Source organism: Geotrypetes seraphini, chromosome 4 (genome assembly GCF_902459505.1).
Source record: "Geotrypetes seraphini chromosome 4, aGeoSer1.1, whole genome shotgun sequence".
Lineage (NCBI taxonomy): Eukaryota > Metazoa > Chordata > Amphibia > Gymnophiona > Dermophiidae > Geotrypetes > Geotrypetes seraphini.
The window spans coordinates 94773244-94793068 of NC_047087.1; the positions used below are offsets into that span (position 1 = coordinate 94773244).

The 19825-nt window shown below is 43.3% G+C and overlaps 2 protein-coding genes across 11 annotated transcripts in view; one reads left to right on the forward strand and one right to left on the reverse strand.

Moving 5' to 3' along the window:
* The window catches only part of RPP21 (ribonuclease P/MRP subunit p21), a 60873-nt gene extending 49905 nt beyond the window's left edge, over nucleotides 1-10968 (reverse strand). The window contains exons 1-2 of one of the 6 annotated variants that reach the window (XM_033941331.1): nucleotides 10819-10968; nucleotides 9863-9940 (exon numbers count right to left, since the gene is read on the reverse strand). In XM_033941331.1, the coding sequence (XP_033797222.1) occupies nucleotides 9863-9919 (57 nt within the window). In that variant the 5' untranslated portion in view covers nucleotides 9920-9940; nucleotides 10819-10968. Of the gene's footprint in view, nucleotides 1-9862; nucleotides 9941-10170; nucleotides 10437-10587; nucleotides 10727-10818 lie in introns of those variants that run through there. The other 5 variants (XM_033941336.1, XM_033941335.1, XM_033941333.1 and 2 more) reach the window with 5 other exon arrangements.
* Nucleotides 10388-19825, forward strand: part of ZBTB11 (zinc finger and BTB domain containing 11) — a 126504-nt gene continuing 117066 nt past the window's right edge. For 4 of the 5 annotated variants that reach the window (XR_004539163.1, XM_033941326.1, XM_033941327.1 and 1 more), the window contains exon 1: nucleotides 10388-10853. Coding sequence is in view for 4 of the 5 variants with exons in the window: in XM_033941326.1 (XP_033797217.1) it covers nucleotides 10544-10853 (310 nt within the window). In the remaining variant the exon portion in view is untranslated. Of the gene's footprint in view, nucleotides 10854-11330; nucleotides 11445-19825 lie in introns of those variants that run through there. The other variant, XM_033941328.1, reaches the window with a different exon arrangement.

Sequence of the window (19825 nt, forward strand, 5' to 3'; positions counted from 1 at the left end):
GTGCCAACCCTCACCGTCTCTGCCATACTCAACTCTCTACTCAAAGTAGCATAACATAACATGTTCCTTTCTTATCCAAAACTTATTGAAAAACTGTTTTTTCATCAAGTTACTGACTTTATAGAAAAAACCAATGCATTACACCCAAATCAAACAGGATTCTGCAAACGCCACTCCACTGAACTCTCGCTCATCAGCTTGACCACTAAAATTCTTTACCATCTCGACCATCATCAGTCTGTTCTGCTTATCTCCCTGGATCTTTCCTCAGCTTTTGACACAATTGATCACAAACTTCTTCTAGCTCGTCTTCATAAAATTAGTACCACTGACCAAGTCTTGAACTGGTTTTCATTCTTCTTTCTTGAACGCACATCTAAGGTTGTTTTCAACGCAACATCCTCCGAAACTTCCATGACCAAATATGGTATCCCACAGGGTTCTATACTTTCACCTTTACTTTTCAACATTGTCACAACACCTCTCTTAACACTGGGTCAGTCAATCGGCTTTACAATGTTCGCTTATGCTGACGACGTACAGCTTATCTATCCCACTGATTTGAATAACCTAGGTGAGGTAGCGATCATTAACCAAAAACTCAAAAAAAAACCCCAAATTTTGGCTGGATTCAAATATGCTGTCGCTAAACACTGACAAATCAAAAGTTATGACTTTCCCTTTTAAAGAAGAATTAGCTTCGTAGGCCCCATTGGAATTTAATGCTTTGCCCATTAAAACTGTATCTTCTCTAAAATTGTTAGGGGTCATTTTAGACAGCAAATTTTCTTATCACTTACATATTAGTACTGTGGTGCAGCGCTGTCTTCATCAGCTAAGAATGATTAGATCCCTCTCCAAACTTTTGGATGAAGCCTCCATGAACATCTTAAACCACTCCTTAGTTACTTCATGCATTGACTATTGTAATGCCCTCTTCAAAGGCATAACAACAAAAAAAAAGAAATAAGGGGACTGCAGGTTCTGCAAAATACAGCAGTAAATATAATCTTTAACACAAAGAATATATGATCATGTCTCTCCCCCTTCTGCACAAGGCGCACTGGTTACCCATCAAGCACCGAATCAGTTACAAAATCCTTCTTTTAACTTTTGGGTTGTGTTGGGTTTTTTTTTTTGGGGGGGGGGGGTTAAACCCCTAATCCCACCATCCCATCCCAACCAAATCCTACTCGTACCCTATTTCTAGACCCAGATCCGGCCTCCAGGCAAAAAAACCCAGAGGTCAGGTCCACTTCCAGATGTCAGGGTCGGAGAAGGTTAACCCTATCCCGGATTCTCCACAGCCTTATTAATTATCTACCCCATTTCTACTCCTTTTTTCCCCCTTGGATCTTACAAACATTGTCAAATTTATTATCAGTTCCTCTCACTGTTTGTATTAGTATTCTTAATCTACTTGACTCTATAGTCACTTTTTCGCTAAACAACTATTGAGGCAGAAATTACTTAATAATATTTATTTTCCTTCAATTTCTAGTCTTTATTATATATTAGTTCTTCTTAGTATTGAGCTAAACACATTTATACTGGCTGTCTTTGTAGTCTCTTCTTTTGATCCACTCTATGCCATCTCTGGCTTGACAGTCCTGCAGATATAAGTTGTAGTGACTCCTTTTGCTGCTTCTCAACCTCAGTGGGCCACAGTTTAGCCTGAATAAGTAGCTTTTAGGCCTCTAGGGCTGATGTAACTTTATGCTTTTTGCCTTCGAGCGTAAAAGAAATCCCAAAAAATAGTGTCATTTATAACGGATGTTATTTTGTTGTAGACATCTAGTTACTTCCCGGCAGTCTTGTCAGCGTTTCAAGGTCGCTGAAGAGATGTCTGCAAAGAGTTTCACTTTGGCATCATTCCACATCGGATGTCCAACTTTTCATGCCGTTTGTAGCACTCTCTCTTTCTTTGGATATCTTAAAAAGCACACTATTATATCCCTTCGTCTCTCAGGTTTACGTGGCCCCAGGGCTCGTTTTCCGTTTGTAGAAACTTATGACAAAGATTGTATAAAAGCCGACGAGTCTTTAAGTTCTTCTGATTCAGGAATTCCGCGAAATCTCAAGTTATTTCGTCTTGCTTCGTTTTCTCTATCTTCAACTTTAAGGAGTAATTCCTCTATTGACAAATCAATTTGTTTACAATAATTTTGGATTTCAGTTATCTCCTGTTCATGCACTATAACCCATTCTTCAAATTCCTGCATATTCTGAGACATTTCATCCATTTTTTTTTTAATATAAACCATCAATATTAATTTTTATACCTGAGGTAAATACTGCAAGTGAAAGTTTAATATCAGCCATCTAGTGTTGTAAGTCCCCTTTGCTAGCTCATACTGAGTCAGCTGGAGGCGAGTCTTTTTTTTTTTTTTTTTTATAATCTTTATTCATTTTCTTTTGTTACAACAAGTGTTTCAAATAAACTTATTAGCTGGAGGCGAGTCTAATGTCTCTAGTGTTTCTTTTACAAGTACATTTGGCTCAATTTTTTCTTGTGTTAAATTTTGTTTAGGAACTGGTACTTCCAGATTCACTAATTCTTCTGCCCGGTAAGCAAACATTTTAAGATCAGGTCTTCAAGTTTAAGTTTATTAAGATTTGTTATCTACGCAATATCATATATTTCAATGCGTATAACAATTTTTTTAAAAATAAAAATGGAGGAGGACAAAATAAGACATTGTATACAAATTATATACGTTCTAATACAAACTGGTACAAAAGGGAAGGGGGATGAACTACAATCTTTAAGGAAAGAAAAATAAACATTTAAGGAAGACACATATGGTGGGAGCACATAAGAAAATAAAGTAAAATAAGAAAATAAAGTAAAATAAAGAATAATTTGGTGACCTACTCATAAGATTCATTAAAGTCTAAAGATTTAGTACTTGGTAAGTTATGCTGTCTATGTTTTGAATGCGTCCTTGTACAGAAAGCTTTTTAAGGAGCACTTGAATTTTTCTAAAGAAGGTTCATTACGTAGGTATAGTGGTAAATTGTTCCAAAGCTGGAGTGCTATGACTGAGAAAATAGTAGATCTCCTGGTCCCTATTATTTTTAGAGAAGGAATAGTTAATAAATGTTGTTGTGTTGATCTGAATGCCCTAAATGAAGAATATGATATCAAAAGACGAGCCAAAAATATTGGCGCATGTGATTGTTGATTTTAAAAGTTAACAGTAAGATTTTTAAAAAGTTATTCTATGTCTGATTGAGACGCTCCTCTCCACAGCTTAACAGAGTCATGGTGCGGGCACCAGAAAAACAGCTTTGGCACAGCTAGGAATTAGTGGGGTAACAGGCTGATTTGCTCCTCAGCAGCGTGGAGTCCGGGTGAGTTTGAACGCTAATCGGCCATCCACTTCTGTTAGAAGTCACTCCTTCTTCTAACTTTCAAAACCCATCTAAGCAATTCACCAGAATTTATTGAAACTTCTCATTCCTTACAACCCCTCCTGATCTCTTCATTCTGCAGCACAAAACCTTCTAAATATTCCATCCTTAAAACATATCAACACTCTTCTCTATCCTCAACTACATACGGGAAAAAACTTCCTTAGGCCCTTTAAATGCAAAGTTAAAGACATTTTTATTCTTAGACGCTTTAGATTTATAACTGCTCTTGTAAGGGCAAAATCTCTTTCGTGTTCAGTTGTTCCCCATTCCCCATCATTTTTTCCTTTATTGGTTATTTTCTTTGCATATTGTAGTTCTGCCCTCTTTCCCTCTTGTTTTTGTTTGTCCAATGAATCTTGTTTGTTTGTTACTTAATATCCCCCCCCAGTAATGACATACAGTGGTGCACCGGTTTGCGAGTGTTTTGCAAGACGAGCAAAACATTCGCAAAATTGGTACCTCAGAAACCGAGCGTGCCTCGATTTACGAGGGCCCCACCGTGATCCGGCACCCCCCGCTCATGTCGCAACCCCCCCTCCGCCGTGATCCGGAATCCCCCAGGCACCCTCCCACCCACCCGATCACATTCCTTACCCCTATTTGGCACTGGCACCAGCGCACAGGATATGTGGGTGCCGGTGCCCGAAGATCTGCCTTCTTCTTTTTGCTGGGCCTTGAGCATCTGCGCATGCTCAAGGCCTTTGGGTTCCCATTTTCGGATCTCCGAGAATCTCGGAGAGAACGGGAACCTGAAGGCCTTGAGCATGCACAGATGCTCAAAGCCCAGCACAAAGAAGACGGTAGATCTTCGGGCACCGGCATGTCCTGTGTGTTGGTGCCGGTGCCAAATGGGGGTAAGGAATGTGATCGGGTGGATGCCTGGGAGATGCCGGATCGCGGCGGGGGAACGAATCAAGCGAGTTTCCCTTAAATCCTATGGGGAAACTCGCTTTGATATACGAGTACTTTGATTTACGAGCATGCTTCTGGAACGAATTATGCTCGTAAACCAAGGTTCCACTGTATTTTAATATTTAAATTGAACTATTGTACGTTGTATATGTTTTTATTGTACACTGGTTTGTATTTCTGATTAAGCGGTATAAGAAATTTTTAATAAACCTTGAAACATAACAAAATTTCTTATATACCAATAATACCTTGCTGTTCTGTGCTGTTAACCAAAATTAAAATACAAGGTAAACACAAATTAATTAAAATATTTACTAGTCTTCATAAATTTTCTAAATGCCAAATAAGAAATAGAGATAGAAAGATACATAATTTATTTATCCCATAATGCTGCTTGATACGCTAAGATCTTACAAAAAAAGCATTTATGCATACATCCTTTTACAGAAGAAAAATCAAAGAGCTGAAGATCACGTAGACAGTGTATGTAACGGTGGATCATCCTCCGTTGCCATCCCACTGTCTATCTGTGTACCTCAAGGCACCATCTTGGGCCCTCTCTTCTCTTCTCCATATATACCCGCTCTCTTGGTATACTGATCTCCTCTCAAGGTTTTCAATATCACCTCTGTACTGATGACTCTCAGATCTACCTCCCCATATCAGATATCTCTACAAGAATCTCAGTTTGCCTGTCCAAAATTGTTGCTTGGATGTCTCACACATCTAAAACTGAATATGGCTAAAACCAAACTCCTTATCTTTCCGCCTTAACCCCCCTCCCACCATTCTCTATTTCTGTGGACAACACTCTCCCCCTCCCTGTCTTGTCAGCTTGCAACATCGGGGTAATCTTTGACTCCTTTCTCTCTTTCTCTACTAAGATCCAACAAACCACTAAAACCTGTCACTTCCTCCTCAATAATATTACCAAAATCTGACCTCTCCTCTCCAAGCACACTACCAAAATCATCCATGCTCTCATCACTTCTCACTTAGACTGTTGCAACATACTTCTCTCAACTGTTGCAACATACTCAACTCTCTCTCCCGCCTTCACTGCGTTCAAAATGCTGCTACATGACTCATATTCCGCAAGAGCCGTCATGCTCACATTACCCCTCTCAAGTCACTTCATTGGCTCCCCATTCATTTCCAGATAGTTCAAACTCCTCTTACTGACTTACAAGTGCATTTACTCTGTAGCCCCTCAATATCTCTCCTCCCCACCCCCTTTGAACTCCTTTTGTTGGGTAAGTCCCTCTTGTCTGTACCCTTCTTCTCAACCACCAACTCTCCATCCCTTCTTTCTTGCCATGCCATATACCTGGAACAGGCTGCCAGAGTCAATATGTCATGCTCCATCTGTAGCAGTCTTCAAATCCAAGCTAAAAGTCCATTTTTTGAAGCTGCTTTCAACTTAAGTCAAGATACCTATACCCATCATATCATTCCTTCTACTAGAAGCTCCAGTCCCCAACTCTGAGATGTCCTGTCTGTCTGTCCAAATTAAACTGTAAGCTCTTCTGAGCAGGGACCATCTATTGAATGTTAAATGTATAGCACTGCATATGCCTTTCAGCACTATAAAAATGATAAATAGTAATAGTAGTAAGAAGTAAATGTTTACACTTTTATAAACAATCCAGCCAATGTTCTAAGTAATTTAAGTGAGAAAAGACTCCTGAGGCCACCTAATCACTAATATTCAGCAGCACTTAACCGGGTAGTGCCTGTTGCGCGTATACACCTCATGCTTTAAAAAAAAAAATGTTTTCTAAGTTTCTCCAAGGGGAACATGTTTGGAGTGGAGAGAAAGTGACAGCGCTTGCTTAGTACAGTAGGGGCTCATACAGTAACTTTTTTTAATAGCTGCATGCCAATGGCAAAATTAGCACACGAAACACACTAGAGAAGAAGCTTCAATATAATTACCACACATAACAAGCATCTGTAACTTAGTGAAAAAGCTCTCTGCCAACACACTCAAAGTGGAGAAAAAAAAAAAGACCCCAGCTACTTAGCATATTAGCATTAAGCTTTATAGGCAGCTGTAAATGCCATCATAGGTTCTGAAAACAAACTCCACTCATATTTCCAAACAAAGTCCAAAAAGCATAGGCAGAGAACTTTACTCACTAAATCCATAGGAAAAAAATAGATATTATAGAAACATGATTCACGTTGACTTTTTTTGTCTATCTTCAGTTGCCTCCAGGATTCTTCACAAGGTTCACGCAACTTGCCAAAATATCAATTCTCCAACAGAGAATCCCTGTTTTGTGTTAGCTGCATCAGAGAATTTAAATTCCTGTTCCATGACTACAAAAAGGAGAGTGACCAAAATTCATATAATATATAACATTATCATGCTCTGCCTTCAATACTCAGCTGTCAATCACTAATGAAAGGAGGGGAAAAAAGGGGAAAAACCAATCAACAAGACTTGACAAAAAAATTAAAATTATTAGATCACCCTTTAGATTATCAAGCTCTCAGAAAAAGACTGAACATTCAATGCATACATTTTAACCATTCAGATCCAGTGTCTAGTCGATAGATCCACTTTTGTTCACATTGTCTCAACAGCCTACTGAAGGTAAAATTTGCTCTAAAGCACAACGTAAATTCTCAAACGTGTGTAAAATCTGCTTGCAACATGCTACTTGCAGAGCTTCCATTTTACAAGCATTTAAAGAACAAGAATTGAGCAAAAAGAATACTCCACATGCTAGAAAAATGTAATAACTAATTTCGATCAGTTTGCTTTGAAAAAAAAGTTGTAAAAAAAATTTTCCTTTAACCCAGTAGTCTCAAACTCGCGGCCCGGGGGCTACATGCAGCCTGCCAGGTACTATTTTGAGGCCCTCAGTATTATAAAGAATGAGTCTTTATGAAAAACTTGTGTCTTAAGTGTCCGGCGGTTGTATTCTGGAACGTTGCCCACCTCACTGCTGTAACCTCATGCAAGCGCTTTCCTGCATCTGTACGCGATTGTCCTCTCCACTCCACTTTATAATCAAGTATAGGCGCAGGAAAGCGCTTGCGTGAAGTTATAGCAATGAGGCAGGCAACGTTCAAGAACGTAAGGTAACCACTGGAGGCAGTGCAGCTTGTGCGTGTGTCCTGTGCTGGAGGAGGTGACAGCTGAAGGCGGTTGTGGACGTGACCACCGGACACTTAAGGCACAAGTTTTCCCATAAAGAATCATTCTTTATAATACCGAGGGTCTCAATATAGTTGGTCCAAAATCTTCTCTTGCAGTTGATACTTTGATAGTTTTTCACTTTCTGCATGTTGCACTGCTTTCAGGTGTGTATAACTGAAATTATCAGAAGCTTCTGATAATTTCAGATAATCCACATTTTGGATTTGTAGGTACTTACCTCATGCAAAGTTGTCATTTCTTTAATAAGACATTAGCTATTTTTTCTGCGGCCCTCCAAGTACCTACAAATCCAAAATGTGGCCCAGCAAAGGGTTTGAGTTTAAGAATACTACTTTAACCAGTTCTACTTGCACATCCAAAAATGTTACCTCTGTAGCATCACTCTTCATCTCAAATGTAATTGCTGGATGACAATCAATTAAATAAAGCAAAAACTGCATGAGTCCTTTGTTCCTTTCCAGCTACAGAAGATGTCATCAATGAAACACAGCCAGCATCCCAAGGATTTAAAAAAAAAAAAAAAAAAACCCACAAACTAACCCAGAAGAGTAAACTCATTTCTCTTCAAATGCTGCCAAAGAGTTGCTATAGTGGGAGCAAAGGAAGCTCCCATAGCAATCCCAGATCGCTGCTGGAAAAACTTACCAGCAAAAATGAAATAATGTCAAGCAATTGACATAAAAACTCAGGAAAAAACTGCTGAGGACCTGGTAGCTGAACTAAAAAAATGAGAAATGCCTCTTTTTGGGACATGTTGTATAAAGCAGGGATGTCAAACTTAATCACATAAGGGGCCTAAATCTAAACCACAGGCTAAGTCGCGGGCCAAATTTTTAACAAAGATACTTAGGGGTTCTTTTATTAAGGTGCGCAAAATGCTAAGATGCACATAGGAATATAATGGATGCATTCGCATTTAGCATACACTAATCTTTAGCACGCGCTAAATCGTTTAGCGCACCTTAATAAAAGGAAGTATAGGGTTACAACCTACCCAACTCCACGCCGGCTCTATGGTATAAACAAAATAATTTTTTAAAAACAACTTTTCCTCTCGCTTTTAGGTCCTAGTTCACACTTGCTGTCTAACACCAGCTTCGACAGGATACACATTTCAAATCTGACATATTATAATCACAAAATAGAAAATAAAATTATTTTTTCTACCTTTTGTCTGGTCATTTTATTTTTCCATTATCTAGGTCCCAGTTTTGCTTTCTGCCTATCTTCTACTAAGACCAAAGGAACCTGGCAACTTAACCATGGGGATGATGCTGGAGGACCTTACCAGACTAGCACAAAACCAATCTCTTTTTAGATCTGTAATTCAAGTCGCTAGAACTTGAACACAAGTCAATGGCATTTAACTATAATAATTCAAGAACTTAAATTTCTATCAGTCAAAAAGTCAACAGATCTTCCCTGACTTGTAACATACAAAATAAGTTGAGCAATTTGATCAGAAGGATCACTATCAAGCTCCACTTAACTGTTAACATCCTGAAGTTGCCTATAAGGTTTTTGTAGATAATCCTTTTTATTCCAAACAACCACAGCTCCACCCTTATCAGCATGCCGAATCACAATTGAAGCATCAGCTCGTAATTACTCCAGAGCTTCTCTTTCTCCTTTAGTTAAATTAAATCAATGAGAATATCTCTATTGTTCAATTTCTTTAATGTCATGTAATGCCAAAGATCTAAAAGTAGAGAAGACCTGACCAAATTTTTTTGGGCTGACCATTAATTCAGAAAATGAGAAAATCAGCCATTTTCCAGCTGCGGGCCACAACTAGCCTTAGCACGTGGGAAAAACATACTTAAGTAGCACACCAAGGCCACATTTGTCATGATTTTAGAAAAAGGACCCCTAGATTTCCCAGCTTCCTTGTACCCCTCCTGATATTAACCATTCTCTCAATCCCTTTCTTCCCAATGCCCTTTCTGTCTCTAATTTAAATATATCTGAAACAGATACAAAACCATAAGAGAACTCAAAAAAGCAGGAATAAACACAGGAAATCCCTAGTGAGCAGTTGGTGAAAGGAAAGCAGAGAACCAGCTAAGGTCTGTGATGTTCTTCAAGCAATAAGGTGGGATGGACTAAATGGGCCTATTATCCTAAAAACAGATGGATAAGCCAATTGGTCTTTCGCTTCCATTGTCTACTTATAATTCAAATATCATAGCAAGCACAAACGGATTAAAATACCTGTACAATTAGACTTGAAGATAAGGTAGTAACCACTTAAAAGTCTCTGCACTATCTCACATATAATGATCTACAAACAAATTTATACTAACTTTTACTTATCAGAAAAAAAACCCCAAAAGCTTACCGTTTCTTAAATAGTACAGAAAATACCTGGTATAGAAAGTTGAGTCTCTGAAAAGCGTCTTTATCTTTAACGTGGGCCGTCATTCTTCTTTAAGTCGTATCAACCTATTAACAACAAATGCGCTATTTATCACAGGACTTGTGTTTGGTATATTTTCTCTGAATCTATTACTTATTTTTCGCATAAACAGTTTTCAAATTCATTTAAAAAGAAGTGAAAGGAGTAAACCCATGAGTAGAAACAAGGTTCAAAATAAATACTGTACTGTTCTTCACACAAACCCACTATCAATAATCAAGAGCGGGTCACTGAATCTAGAAAAAAAAAACTTTACTTAAACTATAAAGTCTGCAGCGCAGATCACAGCCCAGCCCGAATGCAATTTGGTAGACAACGACCTGCTTCAAGGTACAAAATACACGGTAGAACGAAAAAAGATAGCGTGAAACTTCTCTCTTTCAGACCTAAGACAATCCCAAACGACACATCGCTGAAGAAATAGCGGAAGCCCCGTCGCAGCGCGATAACGCCACTTCCGACTGTGCAGCAGCCATTTTGTCTTCCTGCAAGTCGGGCCCGCTCGCTGAGGAAGAGCAGTTCCCCCTCCTACTCGGGCCACGCAGAATTGCATTCGCTAAAACCGCCCGAGTTCTCTTGAGCACTTAACCTTAGGGTGGTAGCGGTAGCTTCCTTCCTCATTTTGGGACATGTCGAGCGAAGAGAGCTACCGCGCCATCCTGCGCTACCTTACCAACGAGCGCGAACCTTACGCGCCTGGCACGGAAGGCAACGCCAAGCGCAAGATCCGCAAAGCTGCCGCGTGCTACGTGGTGCGCAACGGCATCCTCTATTATCAGCGCCGTCAGCGCGATGGCAACCGCTTCGCCGAGTTAGAGGTAGTGCTGCAAAACGCTCGCCGGCGGGGGCTTATCGAGGCGGCGCACGTCGGGCCCGATGGCACCCACCAAACCCGCCATCAGACCTGGCACCAGCTCTCGCAGAAGTACTGGTGGAGAGGTGGGTGACAGAGGGCGACCCCGGTTCATGTCTGTGCTGCTTCCTCTGCTGCTGTGTTCCTCAGTGTGCCCGGAGGGACAGAATCTGACCGGGCACAGAGGGAGGGACACGGAAAAGGCCAGTAGCCGGCAGAGGGCGCACTCAACTACGTGTCTGCTCTGTCTTTTTACATGCTTGCATTCTCATATCTAGAAGAATACCGTTTACATTCGGTCCGCTGTGAGCTGGCTTAATTAAGAAAGGCTGATTTTAGTCCAGGCTGTCTGCCAGCTCTTGGACGTCTATAAAGAGCTGCTTTCTAATTAAAGGCATAAATAGGGTCTGCATTATTCTGCTCTCTAAAAGAAAGGGAATCAGTTGATACGCTTGTGTTGATTTTTTTATTTTTTTAATACACAATTTTTTTACATTCCCTGCAGAGTTATTAGTTGGCTTCTGTTTGTGCTGGGTAGTGAAATCTTGATTAGGTTTCTCTTTTGTTCCTGGCAGTTACAGGTGTTAACATTTTAAAATGATTGAGGGTGTCAATCACAATAAAATACAAATTTTCTCCCCCGTTTAATGACCGGGGGAATTTGCGACCAATGAAAGGTAAATCCTACTGCACAGGTTGATCCGGTCCTGGTATGCGGACACTTTTATTTCAGTTTTTCTTAGAAAAATCAGAACTGTGCTGCTACTATTGGAGCCAGCTCTGTAGGTGCTGAGAACCTCTAATATCAAATGGGGGAAAATTAAGGAATTAGAACTTGTATACATACTGCCTTTTTGTTGTTATACAGCCACACTCAAAGCGGTTATGAGGGGCGTTCAATATTTTATCTATCTCAATAGGAAAGAAAAGTGTGTGTGTGTGTGGGGGGGGGGTTAATTGTTTTATTTTTCAATATAATCCTCTGATAGCTCCATACAATTCATTCATCCACGTTTCCTGCAATGGCTTTAACCCCTTTGAAAATAATTTTGTTTGAACTTCAAACCAGGAAGTTACAACTTCCTTGACATCTTCATCACTTGAAAACTACTGTCTATGGAGAGATTTCTTCAAAAATTGGAACAGGAAATAATCCAAGTGAGCCAGGTCAGGACTGTCAGCTGCTGAAACCCACATTCTTGGATGGCAGCCTATGATTGTCATGACATGTGCACCGGCGCATTGTTGTGAAGAAGCAAAACACCTACTGTGAGTGTTCCACATCTTTTCTCCTTGATTGACTCCCGCAAAGCAATCATTGTGTTGGCGTTAACTCTGCCTGGTTATGGTTGTCTTGTGTTGCATGAACTCCAGAAGCAAAAGTTCTTCATCATCCCAGAAGATAGTTGCCATGGCTGTTCCTGCAGATTTTTCTGTTTTGAATATTTTTGGGGTGGGGAATGACTTTGCTTCCATTGCATTGACTCCATTTTGGACTCTGGATCTCTGTGATAGACCCAAGTTCATCTCCAGTCATCAAATGATGAAAAATATTCACTTGGTCTTCATGGAGCATCTCCCAAGTTCTCCTGACAGCATTGGAGCCTCATGGCCTTCTGACATGGTGTCGGCATTCTTGGAACCCAACTTGCACTAACTTTGGACATGCCCAACTTTTCATGAATTATTTTCCAAACTGTACTTGCTGAGATGCCAATTTCTTCAGCTATTCGGAAAACCTTAATTCATCTGTCTGACAAAATTAAATCCTCAACCTTCTTGTATATTTATGTAGAAGTTGCTTTCACAGACCATCTAGTCTAGTGTGAGGGTCAACAGGGGATAGCTCGACAGACCCGTTTTGCAGCTTCGAGTTTACGCCCAGTAGTGTCTACAGTGAACTATCCAAACTCAAGGTTCACAAAGCTATGGGGCCAGACAACATATACCCCAGAGTACTCAGGGAGTTAAGAGACACCTTGGCGAAACCACTATCAACACTCTTCATCTCTCCCTTTGCAAAGGAAAAGTCCCGCTAGACTGGAAAACGGCTAATGTCATTCCACTCCACAAAAAAGGAAGCAGGACGGAAGCTACGAACTACAGACCAGTGAGTCTCACATCAATAGTGAACAAACTAATGGAAACTCTAATCGAACACCAATTGGATATGGTCCTGAACGAGGGGAATCTGCGAGATCCCTGTCAACATGGGTTCACAAAGGGGAGGTCTTGTCAATCCAACCTGATCAGCTTCTTTGACTGGGTGACGAGGAAGCTGGATATTGGGGAGTCCCTGGACGTCGTGTACTTAGATTTCAGCAAAGCATTCGATAGCGTACCACACCGCAGGTTGTTGAGCAAGATGAGCTCTATAGGTTTGGGTGATACCTTGACTACATGGGTGGGGGACTGGCTAGGAGGTAGACTTCAGAGGGTGGTGGTGAATGGCTCCCCCTCCGAAACGACAGAGGTGATAAGTGGAGTACCGCAGGGCTCGGTCTTGGGCCCAATCTTATTCAACATCTTCATAAGGGACTTGGCTGAGGGGCTTCAGGGTTAATTAACGTTATTCGCCGATGACGCCAAATTATGCAATATAGTGGACAAGAACACAACAGGACCTGACAACAAATCCAAGACCGATAGTATGGCATACGACCTCCTCCTACTGGAGAATTGGTTAAATGCAAGGTCATGCACCTTGGCAACAAAAATCCATGTAAGACTTACACTCTTAATGGTGAGATCCTAGAGAGAACTGTAGCGGAACGAGACTTGGGGGTAATCATCGGTGAGGACATGAAGACTGTGACTCAGGTGGAGAAAGCTTCATCTAAAGCCAGACAAATCATGGGTTGCATACGCAGGAGTTTCGTTAGCCGTAAGCCCGAAGTCATAATGCCATTATATAGGTCCATGGTGAGACCCCATCTGGAATACTGTGTACAATTCTGGAGACCACATTACCGCAAAGATGTGCTGAGACTTGAATCGGTCCAGCGAATGGCCACACGGATGGTCACGGGGCTCAGGTATCTCCCGTATGAGGAACGGCTGAATAAATTGCAGCTCTACTCCCTAGAGGAATGCAGGGAGAGGGGGGACATGATCGAAACATTCAAATACCTCACGCGCCGTATCGAGGTGGGGGAGGATATCTTCTTCTTCAAGGAACCCACGTCAACACGAGGGCATCCATGGAAAATCAGGGGAGGGACATTGCATGGCGACACCAGGAAATACTTCTTCACCGAGAGGGTGGTGGATCGATGGAATGGTCTTCCAATACAGGTGATTGAGGCCAGCAGTGTGCCTGATTTTAAAGCTAAAGGTGGGATCTCTTCGCAAAGGGAGGTAGGGGAGGGTCATTGGTGTGGGCAGACTTGATGGGCCTTGGCCCTTATCTGCCGTCACTTTCTATGTTTCTATCTTCAATAGACTACCCCACTTAAACTGCTTACTCCAAAATTTTACTTTGTAGGATAATGGGACAGACTCACCATAAACTGCAGTCATATGTTCATGGATGTCCTTTGGCTCTTTCCTTTCTTTTGTGAGAAATTTTATCTCTAAACAGTGCTCCAAATCGAGCAGTTTCTTACTTGATTCACAAGAGGACTCTCCTGACATCTAGTCTTTTGGAATATTAGACTCACACTGAGCCACAACTGTACAAGAGTAACCTTGAGATATGTCACAACATACACTGACTTGTTTCAACATGCTTTCTATTTTCTTTCATACTTGGGTAGATAAATTATCCCAGGACAAGCAGGCAGCATATTCTTGACTGATGGGTGACGGCACCGACGGAGCCCCGGTACGGGCAATTTTAGAGTGATTGCACTCTAAGAACTTGGAAAGTTCTAGTAGGCCGCACCACGCACGCGCGAGTGCCTTCCCGCCCGACAGAGGCGCGCGGTCCCCAGTTTCTTAGTTTCCGCGGAGCTAAGAAGACGCGTTTCTTTCAACGGCTGTTGAAGACTTTTTTCATATCGCCTTCCCGCTCGCGTAAACCCTTAAGGAAATATTGTTTCCTTCATTTTCTTTTATTTTCTTTTCTTTAAAAAAAAAAACAACTTTGGGGTTTTTTTTTTTTTCACTTCTTTCAATTTCGCCCCAGCGGGGCCTGTTGCCACCATCGAGGCCTCGGCCTTCGATTTGGCAGAAGCCGTTTTTACCTTCATGCCCCCTCAACCCGGGTTTAAGAAGTGCCAGCGGTGTGCACGACCAATTTCACTCACTGACCCGCACAACTGGTGTCTACAGTGTCTTGGTCCTGACCATCGAGCGTCTACCTGTACCCGCTGTGCGACTTTAAAAAAGAGAACTCTGAAAAATCGGCAGATCCAGCAGCAATTATTGTTTGGTGCCGAGATGTCTGACTCTGCGGCACCGGCACCGACATCGGCCCCGTCTCAGTCGGCACCCAGCTCGTCGACACCGCGCCGGCGTCGCATCCCTCAGGTAAGCCGGCTAAGAAGCCTTCCCCGTTGGAGCGTCCTCCGGTCTCAGTAGCAGCGAGCCCAGTCCTGCCGACCTCGAGGCGCCCACGGAAGTGCTCCGCCCCAATAGAGGTGAGCCCCTCGACCTCGGGTTCCTCATCCTCGGGGTTTAGAGCGGCACCGCAGGTACCGCAGAAGAAAAAGGCGGTACCGGTGCCTTCGCTAGACGAGCGGATCGCCGCTGTCCTGCAGGTGCAGCTTAAGGAACAGTTGCAACAACTCCTTCCTGCACTTTTGGCACCGAGCCTTCCGGTCCCGGTCCGGTCTGAGCCACCGGTACCAACAGTGGAGCAGCCCCTTCTTTCGGCATCCACTTTGTCGGTACCGGTACATTCTGCTTCCTCGGTCTCCATGCCAGTCCTCGCACCGGAACCGAGAGCTCAACACCAGGCTGTTCAGACTTCGGCACCGATGCAGCCCTTAACGTCTCCCGGTACCGTGTCTATGAGGTCAGGTAAGTCGGCACGCAAATCCCGACACTTGGAACCCTCCACACCGGAATCTCGAGACCGCAGTTTTCAGGTTCGGGATCCTGATCTGTGGGGTGACTCAGAGGACCCTCTTCTCTCTGAAGGGGAATGTTCATCTGGTGATGAGGATCCTTCTGCTTTAGACACATCCTCTAAACCAGATGTAACCTCTTTCTCATCTTTTTTAAAAGAGATGTGTGACTCTCTCTATTCCCTTGGAGGCTGAGTCAAAGAAATCCAAAGCTTTTCTTGATGCACTGGATTTTGACCAACCTCCAAGGGAATATCTCAAATTACCTCTCCATGACATCTTGAGAGAGACATTTTACAAGAATTTAGAGACACCTTTGACCATCCCTGGAGCCCCCCGCAAGTTAGACTCCTTATATAAAGTCATCCCGATTCCTGGGTTTGACAAACCACAGCTCCCATATGAGTCTCTATTAGTGGAATCCACTCTAAAGAAATCCACGGGAGCTAGTGTATACGCCTCAGTCCCTCCTGGCAGAGAAGGTAAAGCCATGGACAAATTTGGCAAGAGGTTGTACCAGAATGCGATGTTAGCCAACAGGTCAGGGAATTACGCTTTCCACTTCTCATTCTATCTCAAGCATCTCATACAAAATCTGACTGCTTTTGAGAAGTACCTCCCTGACCGTAAAAAATCTGCCTTTCGCCAAACTTCTTCATCGCTCTTACAACTTCGAAAGTTCATGGTCAGGTCGATCTATGACACCTTTGAGCTGACCTCTCGGGCCACAGCTATGTCGGTGGCCATGCGCCGACTGGCATGGCTCAGAATGTCAGAACTTGATGTCAATCATCAGGATCGACTGGCTAATGCACCTTGCCTGGGGGATGAGCTGTTTGGAGAATCCATGGACTCCACTACTCAAAAGCTTTCGGCTCATGAAACTAGGTGGGATACTCTCCTCAAAACAAAAAAGAAGACCCCACCTACCAGGCCTTTTCGTCAGCAATCGGCCTACCAGCGTCGATTTGTGGCTTGTCCCTTGCCACCGGCAGCTCAACAACCCAGGCGTCAGAGGCAACAACAAAGGCAAAACACTAGACCTGCACAGCAGCAACAACAGGTGAAGCCTCCTCCTCCACAAAAACCTTCACAACCCTTTTGACTTGGTTCTCCAGGACATAGCCAGTATCCCTCCATCTGCCCATCTTCCGCTGCCTATAGGAGGACGCCTTACTCATTTCATAAGTCGTTGGGAAACCATCACCTCGGACCAGTGGGTCCTCAACATCATCCGCCACGGCTACTCTCTCAACTTTCAGACTCTTCCTGCCCAAGGTCTACCAAAAGAGTCTGCTTTGAACACTCCTCAGTCTTCCCTCCTTCTTCAAGAGGTTCAATCCCTCCTCCTTCTGAACGCCATAGAGGAAGTTCCTCTAGATCAAAAGGGGCAAGGATTCTACTCCCGTTATTTTCTAGTTCCCAAAAAGACAGGAGATCTCAGACCCATCCTAGATCTTCGCGATCTCAACAAATGCTTGGTCAAAGAGAAATTCAGAATGCTTTCTCTGGCCACTCTTTACCCTCTTCTCAATCAAGGTGACTGGCTATGTTCCCTCGATCTCAAAGAAGCATACACTCATATACCGGTCAATCTGGCCTCCAGACAGTACCTACGCTTCATGATCAATCGTTGTCATTACCAATACAAGGTGCTACCCTTCGGTCTTGCCTCCTCTCCAAGAGTGTTCACCAAATGTCTGATTGTGGTGGCTGCCTTTCTACGCTCTCACCACCTTCAGGTCTTTCCTTACCTGGACGACTGGTTAATCAAGGCCAATTCATCTCAGACTGTTCTCCTGGCCACCAACCAAACCATCCTGTTTCTTCAACTTCTGGGGTTCGAGATCAATCTACCCAAATCTCATCTCATCCCCACTCAGAGACTTCAATTCATCGGAGCCGTCTTGGACACAGTCCTCATTAGAGCGTTCCTGCCATCCAACCGTCTTCAAACGCTTCAATCTCTATGTCAGCAGGTGCTTCCACAACGTTCCATATCTGCCAAGCAAATGATGATACTCTTGGGTCACATGGCCTCCACAGTTCATGTCACACCCTTCGCACGTCTTCACCTGCGCACTCCTCAATGGACCCTAGCTACCCAGTGGTCCCAAGCGATGGATCCTTGCTCACGTCACATATCTGTGACATCATCTCTTCGTCAGTCTCTACAATGGTGGTTGATATCCTCAAATCTTTCCAGAGGTCTTCTCTTCCATCTACCTCCTCATCAACTTATCATCACCACCGATGCCTCCCCTTACGCCTGGGGAGCTCATTTGAACGAGTTCCAAACTCAAGGACTTTGGACAGCTCAGGAAATGAAGCATCACATCAATTTCCTGGAACTCAGAGCGATGTTTTATGCCCTCAAGGCCTTCCAACATCTTCTCTTTCCTCAAGTCCTCCTGCTGTGCACAGACAATCAAGTTGCGATGTACTACATCAACAAACAGGGTGGGACAGGCTCTCGCCTCTTGTGCCAGGAAGCCCAGAAGATCTGGACTTGGGCCACAGATCACCATCTATTCCTGAAAGCTATCTACATTCAGGGAGAACAGAATTCCTTAGCGGACAAACTCAGCAGAATTCTCCAGCCTCACGAGTGGACACTCTATCCTTTAACTCTGCAGTCCATCTTCGCTCAGTGGGGCACTCCTCAGATAGACCTCTTTGCAGCTCCTCACAATCACCAGCTGCCCCTATTCTGCTCCAGACTCTCCTCTCCTCACCGTCTGGCAGCGGATGCATTTCTCCTCGATTGGTCCAATCTGTTCCTGTACGCTTTCCCTCCTCTGCCTCTCATGTTAAGAACCTTGTTCAAGCTCAAGAGGGAACGAGCCACCATGATTCTGATTGCTCCACAATGGCCCAGGCAACATTGGTTCTCCCTTCTACTTCAACTCAGTTCCAGGGAACCCTTTCTTCTTCCACTGTTTCCTTCTCTGCTTACGCAACATCAGGAGACCCTTCTACATCCCAACCTCCAGTCTCTGCACCTGACAGCTTGGTATCTCTCGGGCTGACTTCTCATGATACTCTTTTGTCTCAGCCCGTTCGCTCCATTCTGGACGCATCCAGGAAACCGGCCACTCTGCAATGTTACCATCAGAAGTGGACTCGATTTTCTTCCTGGTGTCTTCTTCATCATTTTGATCCCACTTCCCTCGCAGTGGAGACGTTGTTGGATTATCTCCTTTCTTTGTCTGACTCTGGCCTCAAGTCTACTTCCATCAGAGTCCACCTCAGTGCTATTGCTGCTTTTCATGAGCCAGTTCATGGAAAACTCCTCTCAGCTCATCCCTTGGTGTCCAGATTCATGCGGGGTCTTTTCAATGTGAAACCACCTCTTAAAGCCCCTCCTGTAATCTGGGATCTCAATGTGGTTCTTTCCGCCTTAATGAAGCCTCCATTTGAACCTTTGGCTACCGCTCCTTTCAAGTTTCTCACTTGGAAAGTACTTTTCCTTATTGCTCTTACCTCTGCCAGGAGGGTCAGTGAGCTACATGCACTAGTTGCAGATCCACCTTTTACTGTCTTTCATCATGACAAGGTGGTTCTGCGTACACATCCAAAGTTTCTCCCTAAGGTTGTCTCTGAATTCCATCTCAACCAATCCATTGTTCTGCCTGTCTTCTTTCCAAAACCTCACTCTCATTCTGGAGAACAGGCTCTGCATACTTTGGACTGTAAGCGGGCTCTAGCTTACTATTTAGACCGTACTAAGCCCCACAGATCATCTCCCCAACTTTTTCTGTCCTTTGATCCAAATAAATTGGGACGTCCTGTTTCTAAACGTACGTTGTCTAATTGGCTTGCAGCGTGCATTTCATTCTGTTATGCTCAGACCGGGCTGACACTGGAAGGTTCTGTCACGGCCCACAGAGTTCGAGCTATGGCAGCATCTGTAGCTTTCCTCCGTTCCACTCCTATTGAGGAAATCTGCAAGGCTGCTACTTGGTCCTCAGTTCATACTTTTACATCTCACTATTGTCTGGATGCATTCTCCAGACGGGATGGACACTTCGGCCAATCTGTTTTGCAAA